This window comes from Kryptolebias marmoratus, linkage group LG6, assembly GCF_001649575.2.
Source record: "Kryptolebias marmoratus isolate JLee-2015 linkage group LG6, ASM164957v2, whole genome shotgun sequence".
In the NCBI taxonomy this organism is placed as follows: domain Eukaryota; kingdom Metazoa; phylum Chordata; class Actinopteri; order Cyprinodontiformes; family Rivulidae; genus Kryptolebias; species Kryptolebias marmoratus.
The window spans coordinates 32721775-32743251 of NC_051435.1; the positions used below are offsets into that span (position 1 = coordinate 32721775).

General features: G+C 36.4%; 1 protein-coding gene across 1 annotated transcript in view; it reads right to left on the reverse strand.

Moving 5' to 3' along the window:
- capn9 (calpain 9) overlaps positions 1 to 17514 on the reverse strand; it is an 18084-nt gene extending 570 nt beyond the window's left edge. The window contains exons 1-19 of the mRNA XM_017439539.3: positions 17159 to 17514; positions 16328 to 16397; positions 15798 to 15916; positions 14267 to 14400; positions 13960 to 14128; positions 13769 to 13852; positions 13487 to 13572; positions 11470 to 11547; positions 9006 to 9166; positions 8188 to 8345; positions 7609 to 7817; positions 6131 to 6167; positions 5971 to 6051; positions 5317 to 5374; positions 4799 to 4863; positions 4013 to 4081; positions 3826 to 3904; positions 2401 to 2517; positions 2246 to 2304 (exon numbers count right to left, since the gene is read on the reverse strand). Coding sequence (XP_017295028.1) covers positions 2246 to 2304; positions 2401 to 2517; positions 3826 to 3904; positions 4013 to 4081; positions 4799 to 4863; positions 5317 to 5374; positions 5971 to 6051; positions 6131 to 6167; positions 7609 to 7817; positions 8188 to 8345; positions 9006 to 9166; positions 11470 to 11547; positions 13487 to 13572; positions 13769 to 13852; positions 13960 to 14128; positions 14267 to 14400; positions 15798 to 15916; positions 16328 to 16397; positions 17159 to 17365 — 2040 coding nt within the window. The 5' untranslated portion in view covers positions 17366 to 17514. The remainder of the gene's footprint in view (positions 1 to 2245; positions 2305 to 2400; positions 2518 to 3825; positions 3905 to 4012; positions 4082 to 4798; positions 4864 to 5316; positions 5375 to 5970; positions 6052 to 6130; positions 6168 to 7608; positions 7818 to 8187; positions 8346 to 9005; positions 9167 to 11469; positions 11548 to 13486; positions 13573 to 13768; positions 13853 to 13959; positions 14129 to 14266; positions 14401 to 15797; positions 15917 to 16327; positions 16398 to 17158) is intronic.
- Positions 17515 to 21477: the final 3963 nt, after the last annotated feature.

The following is a 21477-nucleotide window of genomic DNA, read 5'->3' on the forward strand; positions in this document are numbered from 1 at the left end:
ATGTTGTAAAAAGTGACATCAGAAAATCAACACTACATTTTTAAACAGTGTTTGAAGCTAAATGTGACAAAATTTAGGCATGAATTTTTAGCAGAAGCTAAATGTGACAAAATTTAGGCATGAATTTTTAGCACAAGCTCCTTTACAAATGGCGCCCTGAATTTTTAGCACAAGCTCCTTTACAAATGGCGCCCCATAGGATAAAACTAACCCTCGGTTTACTAAGAAACAATACATGCAAAGAGAATGCTATTAGGGCCACTCAAAAGTAACATGTGAGGAGAAAGGTTTTTTGTTTGTTTAAAAATGTTGTATTTCACATTTAACCCAGTAGAAGTGAACCCTGCAGTGCTTCTGAACCAACTGTATTAGTTTGCTTGTTTTTGTCTTGTCTATCTGACAGTTATGGGGTCTCTTTAACTGGGTTTAACTACAACATAACGTGTAATAGTTTAGTTGAAGCAGATGAAGTTTAATGTTCCAGCTGCAGCAGAAATTACAGAGCCTTTTCAAATCCTTCACAATAAGAGTCTCAAAATCCAAGCGCTGACATCAAAAAACTTTCTAAGCACATGACGCTTATGAAAATAGCTTCAATTATTAGTCTTTAGTAAAATAAATACAGCATATACCACAAAAATTTCGGAGAGCACTTACAATTTAACAGGGGGGTCACTAGGTTTTAAGGACAGGGGGGGCTTAGCCCCCAGGAGATACACAGGATGCGAGCAAACGTAGTGGGCGAGAACAAAATTTCTCAAACAGCTAACAAAACCTGAGTTGCTTTTCCACATTTTTGGACACATTTAACAGATACCTTACTGTGTAAACGTTTTAAGCAACCAATTATAATTTTATTCAGAACATCAACAAACAGGAAATATGTTTACAGTTTTAACAAGAAAAATGAATTTTTTTTTTTTAATTATTTTGTGAATTGAATATTACTATACTGTATTAAATGCCAGCTAATGTACACTATAATGTTTGGTGCTGGTGTATACCCAGTTATGAAGTCTAACTGTGACTTTATATATTATATAAAATCTCTCAGTTTTTCCACAACACTGATTTAGATTAACTGACACGAGAATGCTTCTGTAGAAAACGGTTATTACTGCTATAACATTCTCCAGTAAACCTTCCACAGGTTCATGCTGCTCTTAGCTGGCTCTGCTTGTAAACTTGCAAGCACTCTGGTATCACAGTTGCAGAGAAAATATGGACTGGAATCCATGTAGTGTGGGAGTATGTTATATGAACAAGTGGAATGGATCGGATAACGAAGTTTGTAAGGAAAACATGGACTGGATTTCATGTGGTGAGGGAGTACTCTATATGAACAAGTGGAATGGATTTGAAAACGACACACCAAAGAGGATCTGTACCTTATACTGTAAAGAAAAAGAATACTGACAGATTTATGATCATATATTTGAGTTAATAATGAAATTATATATGGTTATTTATTTAAACTCATATTCTGGCCACATTATATTGAATTTTTTGTAAAAAAAAAAAAAAAAATTTGACACCAAAATTATTTAGGGGGACTTGAAAACATTTTAAAACAGGCCTAGTGACGCCACTGCAATTCAATATTGTTTGATACTCTTATTGTGAAGGACTGAAAGAAGTTCTCTGATTTCCAATGCAGCGGCAGCAGTAAACCGCTGCTCTGACTGGTTCACAGCGCCCCCATCAGGTACAAAAATATAACAAATGAAACAAATACAGTCGGTTCAGGAGCACAGCGGGGTTCACTGCCGCTGGGTTAAGTCTTAAAAACAGCACTGTTTTTTTTTAACTTTGCTTCTTTTTTGTCAAATAGACTGACACTTTCTTTTCAACATCTACATTTTTAAAACTAGCAAAACGGTAGTTAAAGGCAGCTAGAGGCTAGCTAAAAGCTAAAGTAGCATAGGAAGATGGAAACAGAGACAGTTTGCTGAAACAGATTTAATAGAGAACAATGTTTTTGAACGAATTGGAGAGATTGCAACACATTCTATGGGAAAGTTTATTTAAAATAAAGTAAACTTTTTTAAAAAGTAAAAAAGTTGCAGAACCCAAAAGTCATAGCATACTATTCCTGATGTAGCTAAACATTTTGGTATATGAACACTCAAAATAGCACAAAGTATGAGGAAGTAGTTTGATTCCAAAAAATTTTACAGAAGAAACTATAAATAGGAATAGAATATTGACACAGATGGACTTGAATTTGACATGGTTGTACTTTTACCTGCATGATGTTCATGTTGACTCGTCCCCTGTTGTGTGTGTCCAAAGCATGGAAGGTTCCTGCATAAGAGACAGACAGAACATGAGGCTCTCCCTACCTTAACCAAACAAATTAATGTTTTTGTTATTTATTTTATTGTTGTTTTTGTAACGTACGGAACATGTTCTCCAGACGGACGATGCAGGTGAGGTAGTCGTCAAAGTCGATGTTGTAATTGTTATCAGCAAACCTCAACCCAAGCAGCTGCAGGAGCTTGTTGTTCAGTTGCATGCCTTCATGTAAACAAAACAGAAAGTTGCCATTTATTGCAAAAGTCTGGGTTTGGCTTAGAAATAGTGGGACCTAAAAAATAATTACTATATGCAATTAAAATAAATTAATTTTACAAAATGCAGTGTTTTATTTTTTGACATTCTGTGGTGTTTTGACATTATTGACAGTATTGAAATTTGCTCTAAAAGATCAAGATCTGTGATAAAGTACTGACAGCAGAACTCCAGGGCTTTATTTTTAACAAGCTAGTTTAATGTTGTGAATTAAATGGTAATGATAGACTGTTGCTGAAAAATAATAAGGCAGAAATAAAACTGTGAAGTGTTTTGTCAAATTGAATATTATCATCAAGCAAAAACCTCATATCTCCAGTTTTTATCTTTTTCATGTTTTTGCAAAAATTTAAATGTTGTTAAAATATGACTGTCTGACAATATAAAGCAGTTTTTCTTGAATTAATATTGAAACATAATTACTTGTTTTAATTTAGAATATCACATTTAAACAACATTAGTTATATAAGTTGTATATTTTAAGTTTTTGAGTTTAAAAAAAAATTATGTTTAAGTTGAGATTACTAACATTTTTAAAGCAACCATTGAACTTTAGTTTCTAAGTTTAACCAAGTTGAAATTTTACACTGTATACATATGTTCTGCAACTATTTTGTCACTTTCACCAACATTACTAAAAACTCTGTTATCATTGGAAAAATAAACACGTCTATCACAACTGCTACTTTTGTTAATAACAATAATGAATTTGGATGAATAAATCTGTCATTAATTGTAAATTCTGTCAAACCAAAAGTAAGACTTTAAAGAAGAAAAATGGGCCTTTTGTTGTGGGATGTGTTAAAATATAAGATCACAACATTTGTATAAAATATCTGAAAGGTGGTTTATCCAAGAATAGTAAGTTGTAAATATTTAATAAAATGTGGCCAAGTTAATTTTGAACTCTACAAATGACAGTATGTCATTTAAATTGTTTACCATCTCTATTTATCTGGAAATATTAATTGTGCTCACCTTTGGTAATAAAGTTTTCTCACTGAAAGAATCAGTTCACTGTTTACTGCGGTGTGACATTGTTCACTAAGGAGAATAATAGTAATGGAGTGATCTCCTTTATCAAAATCAAAACACTGCATTTTGATAAACATACCTATATAAGAACAATCAGTGCCCAGATATAAATAAATAAAATTATAAATCACATCAAATTCAAGATGTCTGACTGCCAGTGAAAGTTACACAGGAGTTAAACTATGAGACAAACAGTGGAGCAATCGTCAGTTTACTGACCTGTAGCTTTGAGAGCGCTGCGCAGCTCATATGATGACATCTTCCCTGATCGGTCTGAGTCAAAGGACAGGAAGAGCATCTGAAACGAGAAGTTTGGCTTAAACATCCTGAAGGATATGCTGTAGATATGTATTCCTCAGACTTTCCCCAGTTAATTCACAACCCAACCACATCGAACAATACGCACAATCCACTTCTTCATCTTTTCCCAGAAGACCTTAAACTCCTGAAACTCCAGCTTTCCAGTGTTGTCCACCTGGTTTATTGTGTTAAGAAAAACTAAAAAAAACATCTTGGAAATAAAACTTAGCCAATATTTTAAAGCAGTCTTTTGTATCTCATACATTACATTCAGAAAAAGAACCATGGTGACATTTTTTTTGCCACACTGTTCTTATTGACATAAAATCCTCATCACTTATCCAAGACTCCCAACTAGTGTTTGAAACTGTTGGAAAGGGCCAGCAAAATATTTTTAAACCCTAAAGACAAAAACAAATGCAATGAACACACATCAACCATACAAGCACCATACTGATGTTGCTGTACAAAATCAAACTGCATACAGTTTGGTGAGAGTAAATGAGAGATCACAAAATCTGTTCTGTCCTCCACTGAATGTGAAACTAGTCAAACTGCTGTGCTAAATTAATAAAAAATGTGACTTTTTTTAAAGAAGGAGGATGATAAATCATTGATATATGTTATAACAGACCAAGTGTCTCCACCTTCTCTCGTTGAGACTTGAAGCTAGCATGACCCAGTTTATAGGAGTAAATCACAAGGGCACATAAGGACAAACAACCTAGGAACAATTTAGAGTTACCAGTTAACCTAACATGCAGGTTTTTGGTCTGTGGAAGGAAACTGGAGTACCAGGAGAAAGCCCACGCCCATCTAGCCTCATCAGCTCAAAGTCAGGGTAGTTTCCCTCCTGTTCGAGTCAGTCTACTGGAATTAGTTGGAAGGATACGTCCATCAGGTTGATGATACTGTGACAGGTGCTGAGGCTCAGACCGTCAAATTTGATCTCTTTTCCTGAGGACAAAGCATTGACAGACGGGACACGTCATTTAAAAAACTTAATGCACATACTGTATTTTCAGTCACAAGTTCCAGGTTTTTTTTAATCACTGGTATATTTCAGCATACTCTGAGAGGAGAAGGTACAGGTTGTAGAAGCATAATTATTGAAGAAGTTAAAAGAACTTGTAAAATTGTGCCCAGTCTTTTTGATAAATAAATCCCAATAGCTTGTTTTGTTTGTTGATCTAAGGACTGAGTGAACATCTTGGTTTTCTACCTACCTGTTCTAGTTATCGCCTATTGATGCTGTGTGAGTATTTTGCAATTCTTGTTAAAATTGTGACAAAAATATGATTAAAAAAACTGTCTGTGGTTGTTTAGATAGTTCTGTTCCTCATCTGCCTGACTTCTTTGACAATAAACAGCTTTGACTGAATCCAAGTATTGGGTCTTTCTTGGACTTACGTCTGCTGAGGACTCCATTCAGCATCTCCTGTAGCTCTCTGACACAGATGGCCTTGTCCTGTAGACACACCAGGGTGGATGAGAATAGACAGAAGATGAATCAAAATCAGATATCTACTTATCTAAGAAAATACTGTTTATTTAAAGTTTGTTGGTCCTTGTTGCAATCAGACTTGGACTTATTCTTAGCCAACCACAGTGTTAATGAAGACCATTAGTGTCCAAACAACTCTTAGAAACTAAAAATGTATCGTCACCTTCTTAAAATAATTGCCTATGTCATTTTTTGCAATTTTTCAGGAAACACAAAAAACTGAACCATTTGTTGATTGTTGAGATGATTTAGGCAAAAAAATAATTTTTGAAAAAAAATGACAGGCAATTATTTTAAGAAGGTGACGGTATGTAGAGTTTTACAAGTCCCAGAAGTTCAAATGACACTGTTTGCCATATTTATTTTAATTTACTGTTTGCATATTGCTATCGCTTATTTATCAGCACTAACCTTGAAAAGAGCTGTCATTGATGGGAAATGGAGCAATAAAACAGAGTTCTGAACAAACTGAGAGTGTGTTTAGGTGAACAATAGATGTTTTTAGACCAGCTGACACATTTCTCTGAACCATCTTTACAAATGTGGGAAGTGTTTCTTACTGAACCAGCGAGATGCTCAAACAGCCTCCTCAGACCTTTCTCTTCATCTGACTCCTCCTCAGGAGGGCTGGGCATGGGAGGCTGGAGAAAAGATCCAAATAAGTACAAACACACCTGACTTCCTGACTGAACAGGTAACTGATTATAGTGATTTATTTACATCTGGCAGGTCAGCGTCAACAGTGGCTCCCATCTCTCTGTGGAAAAAAAACACAAGTTCTTAAAAAAAGTGAAAAGCCATCACTTTGATTTTATGCTTTTTAATTCTTATTAAAGTTACCAAAAACTTTTCATAAAACCATTAAAAATAAAATTTAAATATGAGTTTTTAAAACATCTCTGGTTTTAAATTTCTACAACCCAAGATGGGGCATCGTGTAAAATGTAATTAAAAATTAAATGCAATAGTTTGCTAAAATCTTATAAACTCACATTTTATTCACAATGGAACACTGTAAACATATCAATATTTTAAACTAAGAACTTGTAGCATTGTTTTGTTTTGTTTTTTAAAAAGGGAAGTTTTGAATTTCATGGCAGAAATGCATCTCAACAAAAGGCTGTAAAAGTAAGTGGTACAAATAAGAAACAAATCATTGTCTGTAAACACAGTTCACTGTACCATCCACAAATGCTGCTTAAAGCTCTATCAGGCAGAGAAGAAGTCAGATGTGAACACCATCCAGAAACTCTGCTGTCTTCTCTGGACCAAAGCTCATTTCAAATGGACTGAGGCAAAGAGTGAAGTAAAGTGAAGTGAAGTGAAATTTATTTATATAGCACCTTTCCGCAACAAGGCAACCCAAAGTGCTTTAGAGGGAGGAGGAAAAAGGAAGAGGAGAACTGTTCTGTGGAAAACTACAGAGGAGAGGGACCATCAGGCCTGTAATCAGCACACAATCCAAAAGCCTGCCTCTCTAATTGAATGGGGGTGCATTAATGCCTATGACATGGGCAGCTTACATGTCATTAATGCAAAAAAATGATATACAGGTCTTATAACAACATATGATTCCATCCAGAAGATGTACTTTTCAGTGAAAAGCCTTGCATATTTCAGCAAGTCAATGCTAAACCACATACTGAATCCATTACAACAGCATGGCTTCATAGTAGAAGAGTCCAGATGCTAAACTGACCTTGCTTCAGTCCAGAACTGTCCCCAGATTGCATGTCCCTCAATGCTACTAATTGAAAACATTTTACGCATCATTAATTAAAAAAAATCCAGCAAAGAAAACCCAGGACTGTTGAACAGCTAGAATCCTCCATCAGAGCAGAATGGGAGAACATTCCCTCTAAAACCTCCAGCAGCTGCTCTCCTCAGCTCCTGGAAGTTTACAGACTGTAAGTAAGAGAAGAGGGGAGACTTCACAGTGGAAAAATGGACCTGGAACAACCTTTTTTGAGATGTGTTTCTGCCATCAAATTCAAAACTATCTTTGTTTTTTTTAAAGGTACAATTTCTTAGTTGTTTACTATGTTCCATTGTAAGTACAATTTGGGTTTTTGAGATTTGCAAATCATTGCATTCTGTTTTATTTTACATTTTACACAACCTCCCACTTTTTTGGAGATTATATTGTATTTTGGTTATAAATAATAAAAAAAAAATAGAAACAATTTCTGAACACTAACAAAGCTCCAGCCTTTTTCTCAGAGAAGATGCGAATGAGGAAGTCAGCCTCGTGGTGGGGTTGGAAGGTAGTGGGGACCAGCAGGTATTTCCCGGGTGGCAATGTGAAACGCTCTGACACTTCCCGCAAGTTGATATAAGTCCTGCTACGAGCCTTGGATGGATGGTAACGGAAGAAATCTTTTCCCACTTGGTCCTCTTCATCTGGAGCCTGAGTGAGCAGAGAGAAAAGGCGGACAGAACAAATATTTGAGCTTGGCAGCTGAAAAAATGTCGAAAATGAATACATAAATAAATACATCAGGGGGCTAATGCATATGCTCTGTGCAGAGATAAATATCGAGGACTTTCATCAGCAGGTGGAATTTAATAAGTATCAATAATTTTACATCTTCTGTACAGCTCAAAGTCCCTTCCTGGTTTGCAGATTTATAGATGCTTTATTTTTAATTCTATTGCTGTCAAAAACTATGTAGTTACTGATGCAACATGCAGAAATTACATCACTTTGTTAGAAGATGTTATTAAAACACCAAAAACATTAAGGCAAACAGGTTACAGATGTTTAATTTCATTTTGACCTCATACACAGCAAAGCCGATTGTCTCCATGTCCATGCCTTCTTTCCTCAGTTTTCGTCTGTTTTTCTGCATTACAGCGATCACCACGCTGCACACATCATCGTCATCATCAGCATCCTCCAGCTGCAGCCTGAACTGTGGATTGGTCCAAAAAGTGTCTGCGGACAGTAAGAGAACTTTGTGAGGGCACTTCAGGAGAAAAACAACTGAAACATTTTACAGAAAATGCAGTGAATTCTGAGAGCTGAATGGCTTTGCTGAAAATGCTGTTAAAACAGAACAGAGGCTAAAAGCAACTGGACAGTAGCTAAAAATGAGCAAAGGAGATGCCAAAGCTAACACGAGTCAAACAAATGCTGAGGCTAAAATTAGCATAACACTAGCTAAAATGAACAAAACTCTAGCTAAAAGCTAAAAGTAACAGAATGGTAGATAAAAATAGCAAAAAGGTAGACAAAAAAAGAGCCAGTACGCTGAAGTATACTGTCTTCATCAAGAACAAGGTTTTTGCATGAATTGAAGATATTAAATTTTATTTTAAATAAAGAAAAAAATTTTGAAAAGTATAAAAGTTACAAAAGCTAAAAGTTGTAGCATACTATTCCTGAACGAGCTGGACATTTTAATATATGAATGGTTAAAACTGCACAAAGTATGCAGGAGTAGAAATGTACAGTAAAAACTATAATGTGAATGTTGACTCAGCATTCACACAATTTGTTTAATACCAAAAGGTGACAAAAGATAAGAGGAATATTCTACAATATGATGTCAAAGTATTCCAAACAATGTGCTGAGCTGAGAGAAGTGTGGCTCACCGATGAAGTTCCTGCAACCTCCAGCGGTGGAGCCCCGGATCCAGTTACCCTCAAAAATATTGACATCCCAGTGGCGTTTTGTGTCATCGTTGAGGGCATCGGGGGTCATGTTGCAGATCTCAACTTTGTCATAGTTCCTTTTGAAGTCCTCAAACTCCATCCTGGATTCAAAAAGACAAACATCAATTTCTAAATTTATGTAACTAAAGCTGTTCAGAAGTGTATCTTTCTTTTTTTTACTCTTCTGTACTTTGAAGGGATATTTTGGCCTTTTTACAGTGAGTTTCTGTGGAAAGGTTATGAACAATTATTATTTTATTTGTTGTCAACAGCTCTTTGAATGTTCAAGTTCAGGTCCAACAGAAGCGATGAGGTAATGGCTGATCCAAATGTAGCCAGTTTCAAAGTGGATTGCTACTGTTTCAATGTCCAAAATTTCATAGCGATTCATGCAGAGACTATTTCATAAACCTTAACACAGACATCAATTTCTCCTTTGTCTGCTTATATGGAAGCACAAATTGTGGCAGCAGCAGCAAGCTGTAGCACTTCCAGTGCAGCCTGGGGTCATTTCCAGCAGGAATATTAAATTGTTTCTGCTGAACTAATTGTGCAATGTGAAACTGGCAACAACATAAAGATTTAAATCAGTTGTGTCCAATCCTGCTCCCAGAGGGTTGCTGTGTTGCACATTTTAGATGTTTCCCTTCCCTTACAAAAAATCCCTCAAAATTCACATGAGATCAGATGAGATTCCCATTTTCCACATGTGCTTCACATAATCCACAAAAAAATCACATATTTCCACATGTGATTCCCATTTTCCACATGTGGTTCACATAATCCACAAAAAAATCACATATTTCCACATGTGATTCCCATTTTCCACATGTGGTTCACATAATCCACAAAAAAATCACGTTTTCACATGTGGAAATATGGGAATCACATGTGATTTTCATGTGATCACATGTGATTTTCATGGGATTTTTTTGTAAGGGTTGCTTCAACTGAGAACTTATGCAAACTTTGTAAAAGATTCTGGAGACTCCCTCCCAAATGTCATTCACCAACTTGTCGCAGCCTAGTCAGATACAACCTTTTGAATGAATGGATGATCAACAGGCTTCTGCAAATTTTGACTACAAGCTTAGGAGATCATTTAGCCATTGGATTAGGTGTGTTGGACTATGGAAACAAATTATACTTGCAGGACTGAAGAGCACTGGTTTAAACTATAGCATTAGCTCAAAGAACCACTAGGAATATAAAGTGAAAAGCTGTTTTAAGCATAGAATAGCTAAATGCTAAAGGGAACAAAATATTAGCTAAAAGATAAAAGAAGGAAAGCAATTGTGAAAAGTACTAAAATGCTAGCTAAAAGTATCTAAAAGATAAAATAGCAAAAGGCTAAGTGAAAAATTAATGTAGCAAAATAGCTAATAGCTAAAGGTAGCAAAATAGTAAGAAAACCTCAAAGTAGCAAAACAGTAGATAGAAACAGCAAGAGGTTAGCTAAATGCAAAAAATAAAAAACAGGTAGGTAAAAGTAACAATAGGGTAGTGAAAATGGTAGCTAAAAGTGGCAAAAGGCTGGCTAAAAGCTAAAAGAAGCTAAAGGCTACCTATTAATAAAAAAAGTAGCCAAATGGAAGCTAAAAGTGACATAAGAAAACAAAAACAGAGACAGTTTGCTGAAACAGAAAAAAATGTTTAAACAAACTGAAGAGATCTCAATGTATTTCTATAAGAAAAGTATTTGTAACTAAAGTTTAATGTTTTGAAAAGTGTCAAATTTACAAAAAACAAAAGTCATAGCACCAATCTCCTGAATGAGCTGAACATTTTGAGATATAAATGCCCAAAATAAGGAAAAATATGCAAAAAACATACCGAACATAAAAAAGGGAAAACAGTAATGCAAATGTTTATAAAGAAACTGAAGGTGGTGTAAAGGTATATGAAATAATGTTTGTAGGAACCTCTATAAAAACATAAAACTGTTCTTTGGTCTTAATTCAGTTCAGTCTAGCTGATATGTTATCAGTCTTATTGGACTTAAACTCTGTTTTTCTAAAATGAGGTTGTCCAAAGAGCTAACAAAAAGGTAAGATATTAATTGTTTATAACTTTTCCACAGAAACCCAACTTCAAAAAGGCCAAAATATTCATTTAAACCCACAAAGGAAATCTGGGGGAAAATGTAATCAGACTGAGACAATGATAAACAATCTCTTCTTTATTGCTTGAGGCGTATTCAATCACCTTCATTAATAAAAAGATGTAAAAGATAAAAAGTGCTTTAAATAAAATAAGCAGCTCATGGCTCAGTATTTTACACTTTCTGAAACAATTTGTTTATCTATTAAAGTTATGTGAAACAATACCTGAATGCTCAGAGTTCTAATACTAAAACTTTTACATTTGTTGTTTGATTTGCATTAAATGAATCCAGCGGTCTCACCAGAATTCACCGTCATCAGTTGAGTTCTGTAAAATGCGACTCTTTTCTGCTCTGTCAACATAATCCCACTCTCTGGAACTGAAACAGAAGGAACACAGTGGTTTTAAGACACAAAAACCTAAGCAATGACAAAACAAACAAACAAACAAACAAACAAACCACAAACAAGCATTACTTATTTTTTATTTAAGAGGTCTTTAAACTTTTGGTCTGTTGTAAATCAGATCAAGGACTGAACCTTTTTATTGTTAAATGTAAACATCAAAGCAAAAAAAATAACGTACATCCACATAAAGACACTTAATATTTATTTTAATCTGGTAAAAACTTTAATATAAAAAAACTGACATCTAAACTCAGCAGGGATCAAGAGAATACCAAAAACTGTTCATATTTTTCAGAAATTTCAAAGTGAATCTAAGTGGAAGTCAGAATAAGAAGGGTTCCAGATTTGATTAACAATGTTCAGATGTTGTCTTTTTTAGCAAAGGAAACACTGAACACCACTTCTAGCAGTACTTAAAACTGGACAAATATTTTAAAAATGCCAGAAGGCAATTTTCTTAAATGAACAGAAACCCCAAAGATTATAACATACCAGCAGAGTGTGCTGCTTCTCATAAACTCGTATTTTTTTCACAATGGAACACAGTAAACATATTAAAAGTTTAAACTAAGAACTTGTACCATTTTTTTAAAGGGAGATTTTATTTTGATGGCAGAAACACATCTCAGAAAAGTTGAGTAGAGGCAACAAAAGACAACAAAAGTAAGTGGTACAAATAAGAAACAGCTGGAGGAGCATTTTACAACTAATAAGGTTATTTGGCAACAGGTTAGTAAGAGCATTGGGTAAAAAAGAGCATTTTAGAGAGGCTGAATCTCTCAGAAGTAACAATGGGCAAAGGTTCACCTGTCTACAAAAAACTAAAAATAGTGAAACAATTTCAAAATAATGTTCCCCAATGGACAACTGGGGAAACCTTGAATATCCCATCATCTACAATTCATAACATCATCAAAAGATTTCAAGTATCTGCAGAAATTTCTGAGCTCAAAGGATAAGACAACATTAGATGCCCGTGATCTTTGGGCCCTCAGGGGCCACTGCATTAAAAACAGGTCTGATTCTGTTCTGGACATCACTGCATGGACTCAGATCATTGTCTATAAATCCTCTAAAACCCCAGCCAGTCAAAGCAGGTGGCTTCTCATCCTGATCCTGGTTCTGGTTCTGTTGGAGGTTTCTTTCTGTTAAATGGAGTTTTCCTTTCCACTGTCACCAGTGTGCTGCTCAGGATGAGAGACTGAGACAAAGTGAAGATTCAACACAATCTGCTGGCTTCTTTAGATAGATAACTTTCAATAATTGGCTTTTATAATGTATGTAACAACATTCGTGAATTGGTGCTATATAAATAAACTGAACTGAACCTGTCCACCTGATTCACAATAAGAACCACTGCTTGTGGAAAAAACTTTCCCACTTCTGGGGAGGGAGCATCATGGTATGGGATCACTCTGCTACCTCAGGCCATGGAGGTTTTAATGTCTTTGGGAGAAGTTCATTTGAAACTTCATATATAAAATAAAATTTGGGGCATTTCATGAGCTTAAGCTAATGAGTGGTTGGATCACAGAAGGAGACAGTGACACAAAGTCAACAACAACATGATTGAAATAGAGGAGAAGAAATGTTTTAGAACTGCCAAGACCTGATTTCAGTCTACGTGAGATGTTTTAGTTGGTCCTGCTCTGGTGTCTACAATTAAGGCATCTTATAGGTAAACTGAATAAGTTCTGTGAGGAGAAATGATTCAAAATATCTCCTTTTTTTGTTAAGCATGTTTTTGAACAGCTTACAAAAATGTCAGAACAGAACAAAGACATAAAATGTGCAATTATTAGGTCCGGTGGACAGTTCTTGTCTAAAATCCAACCTAACTTTAGACCTCATCTGTATTGCTCTAAACTGATCTGTATTGTAAAGGTCAAAAGAAATTGCATTTGTTCTTACCTGTCACTCCAGGGCCCGTTCCATTCCACCTGACCCCAGGGGTTTCTGATTCGGATCAGTTTGACTTTCTGACCTCTGAAACTCACCTGAAAAGCAAATCAAGATTTTCAAACTTGTTAAAAAGTAACATAAATTTTTCTGTCATTAACTCAATTTTTATTGGTAATGTTTCAGTAGTAGTTTAAAGCTGTTTGAATTCCATTTACAGACTGCGAGGGCAGATACTGATTCTAGTAAGAACATCTGAGTTTATTTTCTGCTCTCAGGTGAGGATTGTCTTACCTCCTCCAGGCCTGTGATGGAGTACGCATGGCCCTTCACTAGGCCTGTGGTCGTTTTTGCCTCAGATTCTGCAGAGCTGGTGATCTGGAGAACAATTGAAGTACCACACAGGTTCAGTCAGCTAAGCTGAAGTGATTACTTATTATGTTTGAGGGGTGGGAGTTGGGAAAGTGGAAGAACTAAATTCTTACATCAATAGAGCATCCCATCATAGAGCCCCGGTCCAGAGCCTTCTTCATGATTAAGAACAGGTTGTCTGGAGGATTCTTTGTTTCGTACATTTCACCAACTCCACCAGTGAAGTCCTCCATAGCCTCCATGGTGCTGCCACCTTTCAAGGACTCGTAGCTGCCGTGTAGCCTAAAGTGAACAGAAAGAGGACTCTGTGACTAAAATATGCATGACAAAGGGATAAAGATAAAAACCAAACTAATACATATTATGCTGTATTATTACAGTTTGCACATAAATTGAGATCTAAGCTGTGAGTATTGTTACTTGGCATAGGCTTTCTCCATCAGAGCGCTCCAGAACTCGTCATTGGAGGCAGAGTGAAGCATGATGAGATGATTTCTGACTGTGGGCAGTCTGTCATCCACCACCACATCCAGCCATTTGTTGTGCTGCCAGAACTGAGCAAACAGAACAAGCAGAACAGGTTGCAGAACACTCCAACAAACACTGAAACTGGGTTTACTATTTCTGCAAGGAAGATGGTAGTAGAGAAATTATTCCTTCTATGAAGTATTGATTTTTTTTAAATGTTCACTTTGTGTCATTTTTTAGCAGCTAAGTGTGACACATGAAGCAATCATGTCCCCAATAGTTTCTAACCTTGAACCTTAATGCAACACAGCAGCTTGCATTTAATCTATAAACTGTGCGTTTTAAACTGGGTTCAGACCTGTAGTTAAAAATACTTCAGACATTCTGAGATTGGTTTTAGGGTAAAAGGTATAAGCAATATCTTACATGTTGTAGAAAGCTTAATGAACAGCCTCAGTTTGGAGAAAGTTTAACTCTGGAAGGACTGATGATCTAACAGTCAAGATGCAGCCAAGATCAAAGTGGATTGTGCCAAATTAACAGCTTCAGTTTCTAAAATGTCATAGTAGTTCATACAAATGGTATTTTATAGACCCTTACACTGTCAGCAATTTTGCATTACATGATTATTTTCATACAATTATGATTATTTACAAGTGTAAATAGGAACCAGCAGAAGGACACCCAGGGCTCATGAGTGTAAAGGGTATTTTTGGCAGAAATATTTTAACATTTTTGAAAAAAGCGACCCCTGATGCCCTGAAAGTACTACATGTCACTGCTGCTGGTGCTATTTACACATGCGATTAAACACAGAGGTTTATGTAAATAACTGTGTATTGTAAAATTGATGATAGTGTAAAAGTCTATGAACCCCCCAAAATTTGGAGATTGGAAGAGTTTTAAGACAGCAGCAATCTACTTTGCTCTAAGCAGTGCTCAGACTAGCCTTTCACTCATCAGTCCTGTTGGACAAGTTGAGGAAGTAGAAGAAGCAGCAGGTTAGATGTAAATTGTTTGTAACCTTTACACAGAACAACACTTTAAACTGACTGAAAAATCCTTTAAATTTGTAGAAAACTCCTGCATTCAGACAACCAGCAAGTTTTTAGTACAACTGCAATAATAACTGTTCTATTTTGTAATTGGTTTGCTTTTGGGTTATTTGTTAGTGATTCTTTTTATATTGTTATAAGAAAAATATTAGCACGTTGCATATCCTTAAAGCGCATATTCTTCATTGAGTAGGAGTGATTCTTCTTGATGAAGTTGACACATTCATTTTTTGTTTGTTTCATTTTGTTTTTAACTCCTTATATTCACATCTTTGTTTTTTGAAACAATTAATAGAAAATTGTTCTGGTTCACAACAGTCAAAACCATTTTAGACAAAGTTATCTTGGTACAGAAGGTCTAGTAAAAAAGTAGACCCATCATCTAATATACCATCACCAGTATCAGGTATCTACAGTCAGTGGTGTACCTGGAAGTGAAAGATGCCAGCGTATCTGCTGTCAAAGTCCTGATCATGGGGGACGACCCGGGCCAGAGCTTCTTTTTTCAGAGTCAGAGAAGCGATGGCTGCCAGGAGCCAGCAGTCACCTGTGGAGACAAAACCGGTGATTTATTATTTAACAAGTAAAACACGTGGCAAAAATTTGCATCTGCTCATCATGGGAATGAATGTCATATTCTTTTGGGGCTTTAAATGATTTATTTCAATGATTTATTTTGATTTATTTATTTGTATGGATATAGTTACCTGTGTGGATTAGAGACAAATAGATAAATTCTACAATAAATTCAAACTTGTAAACCCATATTGTGTTTTTTTAATGAATGAAGTTGTATGTTGTGTAATCATTTTATCCAGGAGAAATTATGGCTCAAATAAATTATTTAAAGCCCCCCAAAAATATGACATTCATGCTAATGATGAGTGGATGCAAACCTTTGTCTGCAGCTGTGCATGTAATACACAAATAAACTCTGTCAGATAACAGGGGTACCCACCAAGCTGTCCTTGGCAAATGTCAGTCCTGTTTGCGTCGCCTACAATGAACTTCGGTTTGTCACAAATCTCCTGTACAAGTGAAGAAAAACAGGACAGGAAACAGGTTGGTTGATTTTAAAACAGGACAGGACAGGTGAGAGGTGACACCAGTGTGTTCTGAATAGGTGTGTTCACATTCCACACATCTTAATCAGCCTGAAATCCTAGTTACTCCAACAGAAAGCGCACACCACACATTGCACGCTGGCAGCTGAGGCATTTACTCTGAAGAAACGCCCTGACGAGAAATGTGCAGCAATTGTAACAAACATGATCAGTGACTTTTCCAGTTTACTCTGGCCAGGCCAGTGCTTCTGAGTCTTCTTACAAACAAGATGTGTAAGATGGTGTAACAAAATTTAAAAAAAAGGCAGAAAACATTATATATCCTCCAGAATTTCACAAAGAAACAAATTAAAAGTTTGAAGAAAAAGTTGTAATTTTAAACTGCTTTCACCACAGAGATCATGAATGTGATTGGTCTGCACACAAGTTCTATTTGCACAGGCTTCAAGCAGAACTGGTTTTTCAGCTGCCAACACATTCACAGAGAAACTTAAAATAATATGAAGCCAAACTGTCTTTGCATGTAAAGCCAAACCTACTTCTCATAGCCAATTTTAGAGATTTATTACCTTAGCCTTATTTGAGAAAAATTCCAAATTAATGACAGCAATAAATGGGACTTATTTAAACCGTTTTTTAGTTTGTCTGTGGCTATAAGAACAGCTCTCACAGCTCCTGCATCATAAAACCCTCAATCTTCTATGTAAAATGTCCCTTTTACTTACCGTAGGCCTCTTCCATTCAATCTGGACAGGAACGCTCTGGCTGTAGTAGAGTGAAGAGTCAGCGGCAGGAAAGTCTGGGTCCTCAAACAGGACCCCCTTCTGAAGACACTCGTGTCTGAGCTGCTCAAAGGTTTTCCCGTCCCACTGAGTGCTCTCAGCCTTGATGGAGCTGGTGCTCCTGCCGGACATGATGGAATGCAGAGGCATTTTCTTCAGCTGGAAGCTCAGAGCGCCGAGGACAAGAAAGAGTGAGGTGAGCTGTGATTCACTGAGTGACCTACTCTGGGTTTGAAACAGGGACAGGTCTGACAGATGGGTAGATCTGGTTTGTGCACACACCCTGCCACACAGAAACTGTTTTTTCCTCAGGGCAGTGAACCTGTCAGTCTGTCTCTTGGGCTTGGCCGGCAGGAAGTTTCATCCCTGCTGACAAGGCAACAGAAACAATAAATGCCTTGAAAGTGAATTCCTGCAATCTTTAAACTAAACAGAGTTATCAGTGTTTCCACTTTTTTGGAAAAAAGACAAGACATGGAAGCTTTTAAAACTTCTGAAGCTAAGCATTTTCAAATCAACTTTATTTGAAATGTTTACATGCAAACAATTTAAGGCCTAGCATTTCTTGAAGGAATGCGTTCACCCGCTGCCTTTTATGCCAGTTTTAGATAACATCATCTCTTGTTGAGAAATAGCAGAGTTGTAGCTGTTTTGGTCAAACTATTAAAAACATAACATTATGTGCAATCTCATGTGATATCACCAGATGTATGTGTCATAAATGACTCTCAGCTACTACCCCATAAGATTTTAGTTCAGTATCTGTAAAAATGTTTGAGTTTGTACTCATTTTGTGTTGGCTAAATTTGATTAGCTGTGGTGGCCATCTTGAATTGAATTCAAAAGTTAATTACTTGTAGCTGTACTTTCAATGATTCCTTTGACAGGTTTTTTAAAATCTGTCCAGTGATTTATGAGATATTAAACACGGTTGACTCCAACAGCTAATGTTAAAGTTTTAAACAGAGTAACATTTGGGAGTATGTGTTGTGAGTAACTCTAAGCTACAACCATATCAAAAACTTAGCACAATATTTGTAAATTTATAGCCATTTTTGTGTTTTTAAAGTCAGTTGGCTGTGACAAAAAGCAAAAGTGGCAGCAAAAGAATACCTACAGAAAACAAAAAACAACTGGGCTTTTATTTTGTAGCTGAAGCTAGTTTGCTTCCCATCCGTAGAGCTTTCTCAATTTCAAAGTGCTTGTTAGAAATAATGGCAAACATTTCCTGGGTCAAGGATTATGACCCAAAAAACAGGAAACATATAAAACATTAACCCTCCTATTGTGTTGACTGTTCAAGAAGTTTTCTCCCTGAAAAAAAACATTTTATTTATCTGATTTACATGAGACTCTAAGACTTTTTTGACACAAGTCATCTGAACAGATAAAATCAGTTTAGATCATTTTTACAAAGTTTTGTATAATTTATTAAGCTTTTTTACACCAATCAAAAATGCAGATCATTAGAAATGATTGTGAAAGATTGGTCGACTAATAGATGGTGAAAGATGATACACCTTCAGATAAACACAATTCATTTTCTCACACTCTCATATGTTTTTGAGTGGACACACTTTCTCTCTCTCTCTCTCTCTCTCTCACACACACACACACACACAAATTTGTATTTCTATCTTTTTTTTTAACTCTAACCCTAACATAAACATAATTCCCATCTTAGCCCAAAACATAATCCCTTATCCAAAAATTGCATTAAATTTTAGTTCCCAAAGGTTGTAAAATTGACTTCAGTAATAGTCCTTTTGGTCCACAAATCGACTACTTGTCTTGACAAACTGTGTGTGTGTGTGGGGGGGGGTTCTGTCTCACTTATGACCTTTTCTGGTTTACACACCTGGTCAGGACCATTATAGGAGCCAAAGCCCAGTCCTGATACGATGGAATGTATTTTCTCAGTAAGGTTTAGGGCTAAGGTGTGAATTGAGTTTAGGTGTTAGGGTTAAGTATGTACTGGTAATGGTTAGGTCTAGGGGAAGGGTCAGGGTTAGGCAACAGAAATAATTGGAGGTCACTACAATGTCCTGATAAGAAGATAAATACAAATATGTGTGTGTGTGTGTATACCAGAAAAGGTCCTAAAAAGGCAAACAAAAACAGGTACACACACCCCTCACTTCCAATTTTATCTTTCATGACAACCCCATAGGAAACTTTGCCTAACAGAATCTCTACCACAGGAACCACACCTGTTGGCATTATCACAAACTATCACAACATTTGTGGTTTACAACATGTTTCGATCTTATATCAGATTTTTCACAGATCTGGTAAACATAATTAATTAACATAACAGAACAGAATTAACATAATTAATTCTGTGGCAGCACAGTGAACAATGGCATACAGTTATTGAGGCTCTAAATCAGATCTCTGGTCGTGACTCTGGTGGAGAGGAGCGAGGCCAGGAACCTGACATGAAAGATGCAACAGAGGAGAAAGAGTCATAAAGTGAAGACAACAGGATATGCAGTTAACACCCAATATGGTCCAACGTCTGCATCTGACACACAGAATGTCCACATTTGATTGTTCATGCTGTTTTTTTTAGAAATATTTGGGTTTTTTTTGTTTGTTTGTTTTAGTGTTTAGAGAGTAATTTTAGGTTTTCAGGTGGAATTTTGTTACAGTGTCTTCTTTTCACCAATAAAATCATCCTGGTCAAGTTCAATAAAAAAAACTGAAATGATTTAAAAACAAATAGTGTTGATAACTTTGAAATTAATCTGTGATAAATAGCGCAACATGTTAGTGTATATCTTTAAACTTGTAGTTGTCAAAATAATCCAGAACTTTTTATTTATTTTTTGAGTAGTATGAGCTCAGATCAATAAGGACTAAATGTTTAAATACTAAATAGAACATTTAAATTTACACTGTTTACGAGAAAAAAAGTTGGTAAAAACATTGTAACATTAAGTGATGATATGTTTATAATCGTGGATTTGTAATCACATATATTGGGGCAGTCAAACAAAAATTGGTTTACGAGGGTTGAGAAGACAAACATGAAGACATGAAGACATGTAAATTCACTTCTAGAAATTAATGCTAAACAACTTCAAGTGTATAACTTGATCAAACAAAATATAAAAACCCATAATTATTTGGTGATGATTAGGACCCAAGAGTGTAGACAATCAGATGAGAGGCAAGCAGGTATAGTCCAAAAAGTTTAACAAGAAAATATCCAACAGGCAGGTGATGAAAATCCAGGACCAAACAAAACCCAAGACAAAGACATCTGCACAAGGATCTGACACTGAACTGAGCTTTTGGATCAAGGGAGCTGAGGAACACTGGCTGGAAACATGGACAAACAAAACCAAAATTGCCAGGTACTTAATGATCCTAAGACACAAACAGAAAACACTGGTAGAAGTGAGGAATACAGAGGCATACTGATTAAAAAACAAACTAAAAGCTCAAGAAACTAAAAGACTAAAGAAAAGAAATGTAAATTATACTAAAAAGCAAAAAACCCTGACTGTTGGAATCTGTGAGCTTCCTGTCTCCTGTTTTGGCTGCTGCTTCCTTTTCCCCCCTTTAGGTGGAGTCTGGCCTCCAGGTGGCTGACCTGACAGGTGTTCCTCATCATGAGCTCATCATGGGGAGCATAAAGGGAGTCAGCTGCCAGCACTTCTTCGTCAGAGTGTTAACCTGAGCTGTACTTTTGTTATCTCCTGGCTGAAGCGCAAACCTTCAGAAAAGCCTTATTCATGTTCTCTGCCTTGTTTCAGGAAGGATTTCCACATTCACAGAAACTCCTCGCTTCCTCAAACCAAGCTCCAGGTTTACCAGGATCAATCACGACCTGCCTCGCTTCCCGAGGTCTCCACACGGGCAGCAGTCCCAAACTGCTTCCACAAGACTGAGCCCTGCTCACCCTCCAGCCACCAGAACTCACGCCACAGAAACTGCCAAATCCGTCCCAAACACCTAATGTGGTGATTTGGCTTTTGCTGGGTTTTGTTTTGATTTTATTTTAGTTCTCTGGGTTGTATTTTGGGTTTTGTTTCTTATTTTTAGTTTTCTGGTTTTTGTTTTTCTTCTTGGTTCATTTGGGTTCTGTCTTCCTCATGTTTGTGCTTTTGTATTCACTCCTCCCCAGTCACCCTTTTGCTGTTTCCTGGCCACGCCCTTCTCCACCTGCCCATGATTGCTCCCATACACCTGAATCCACTTACCACAATTATCCTCTGCACTTTAAAACCCGGTCATTTCTCTCCATACCTCGCTGG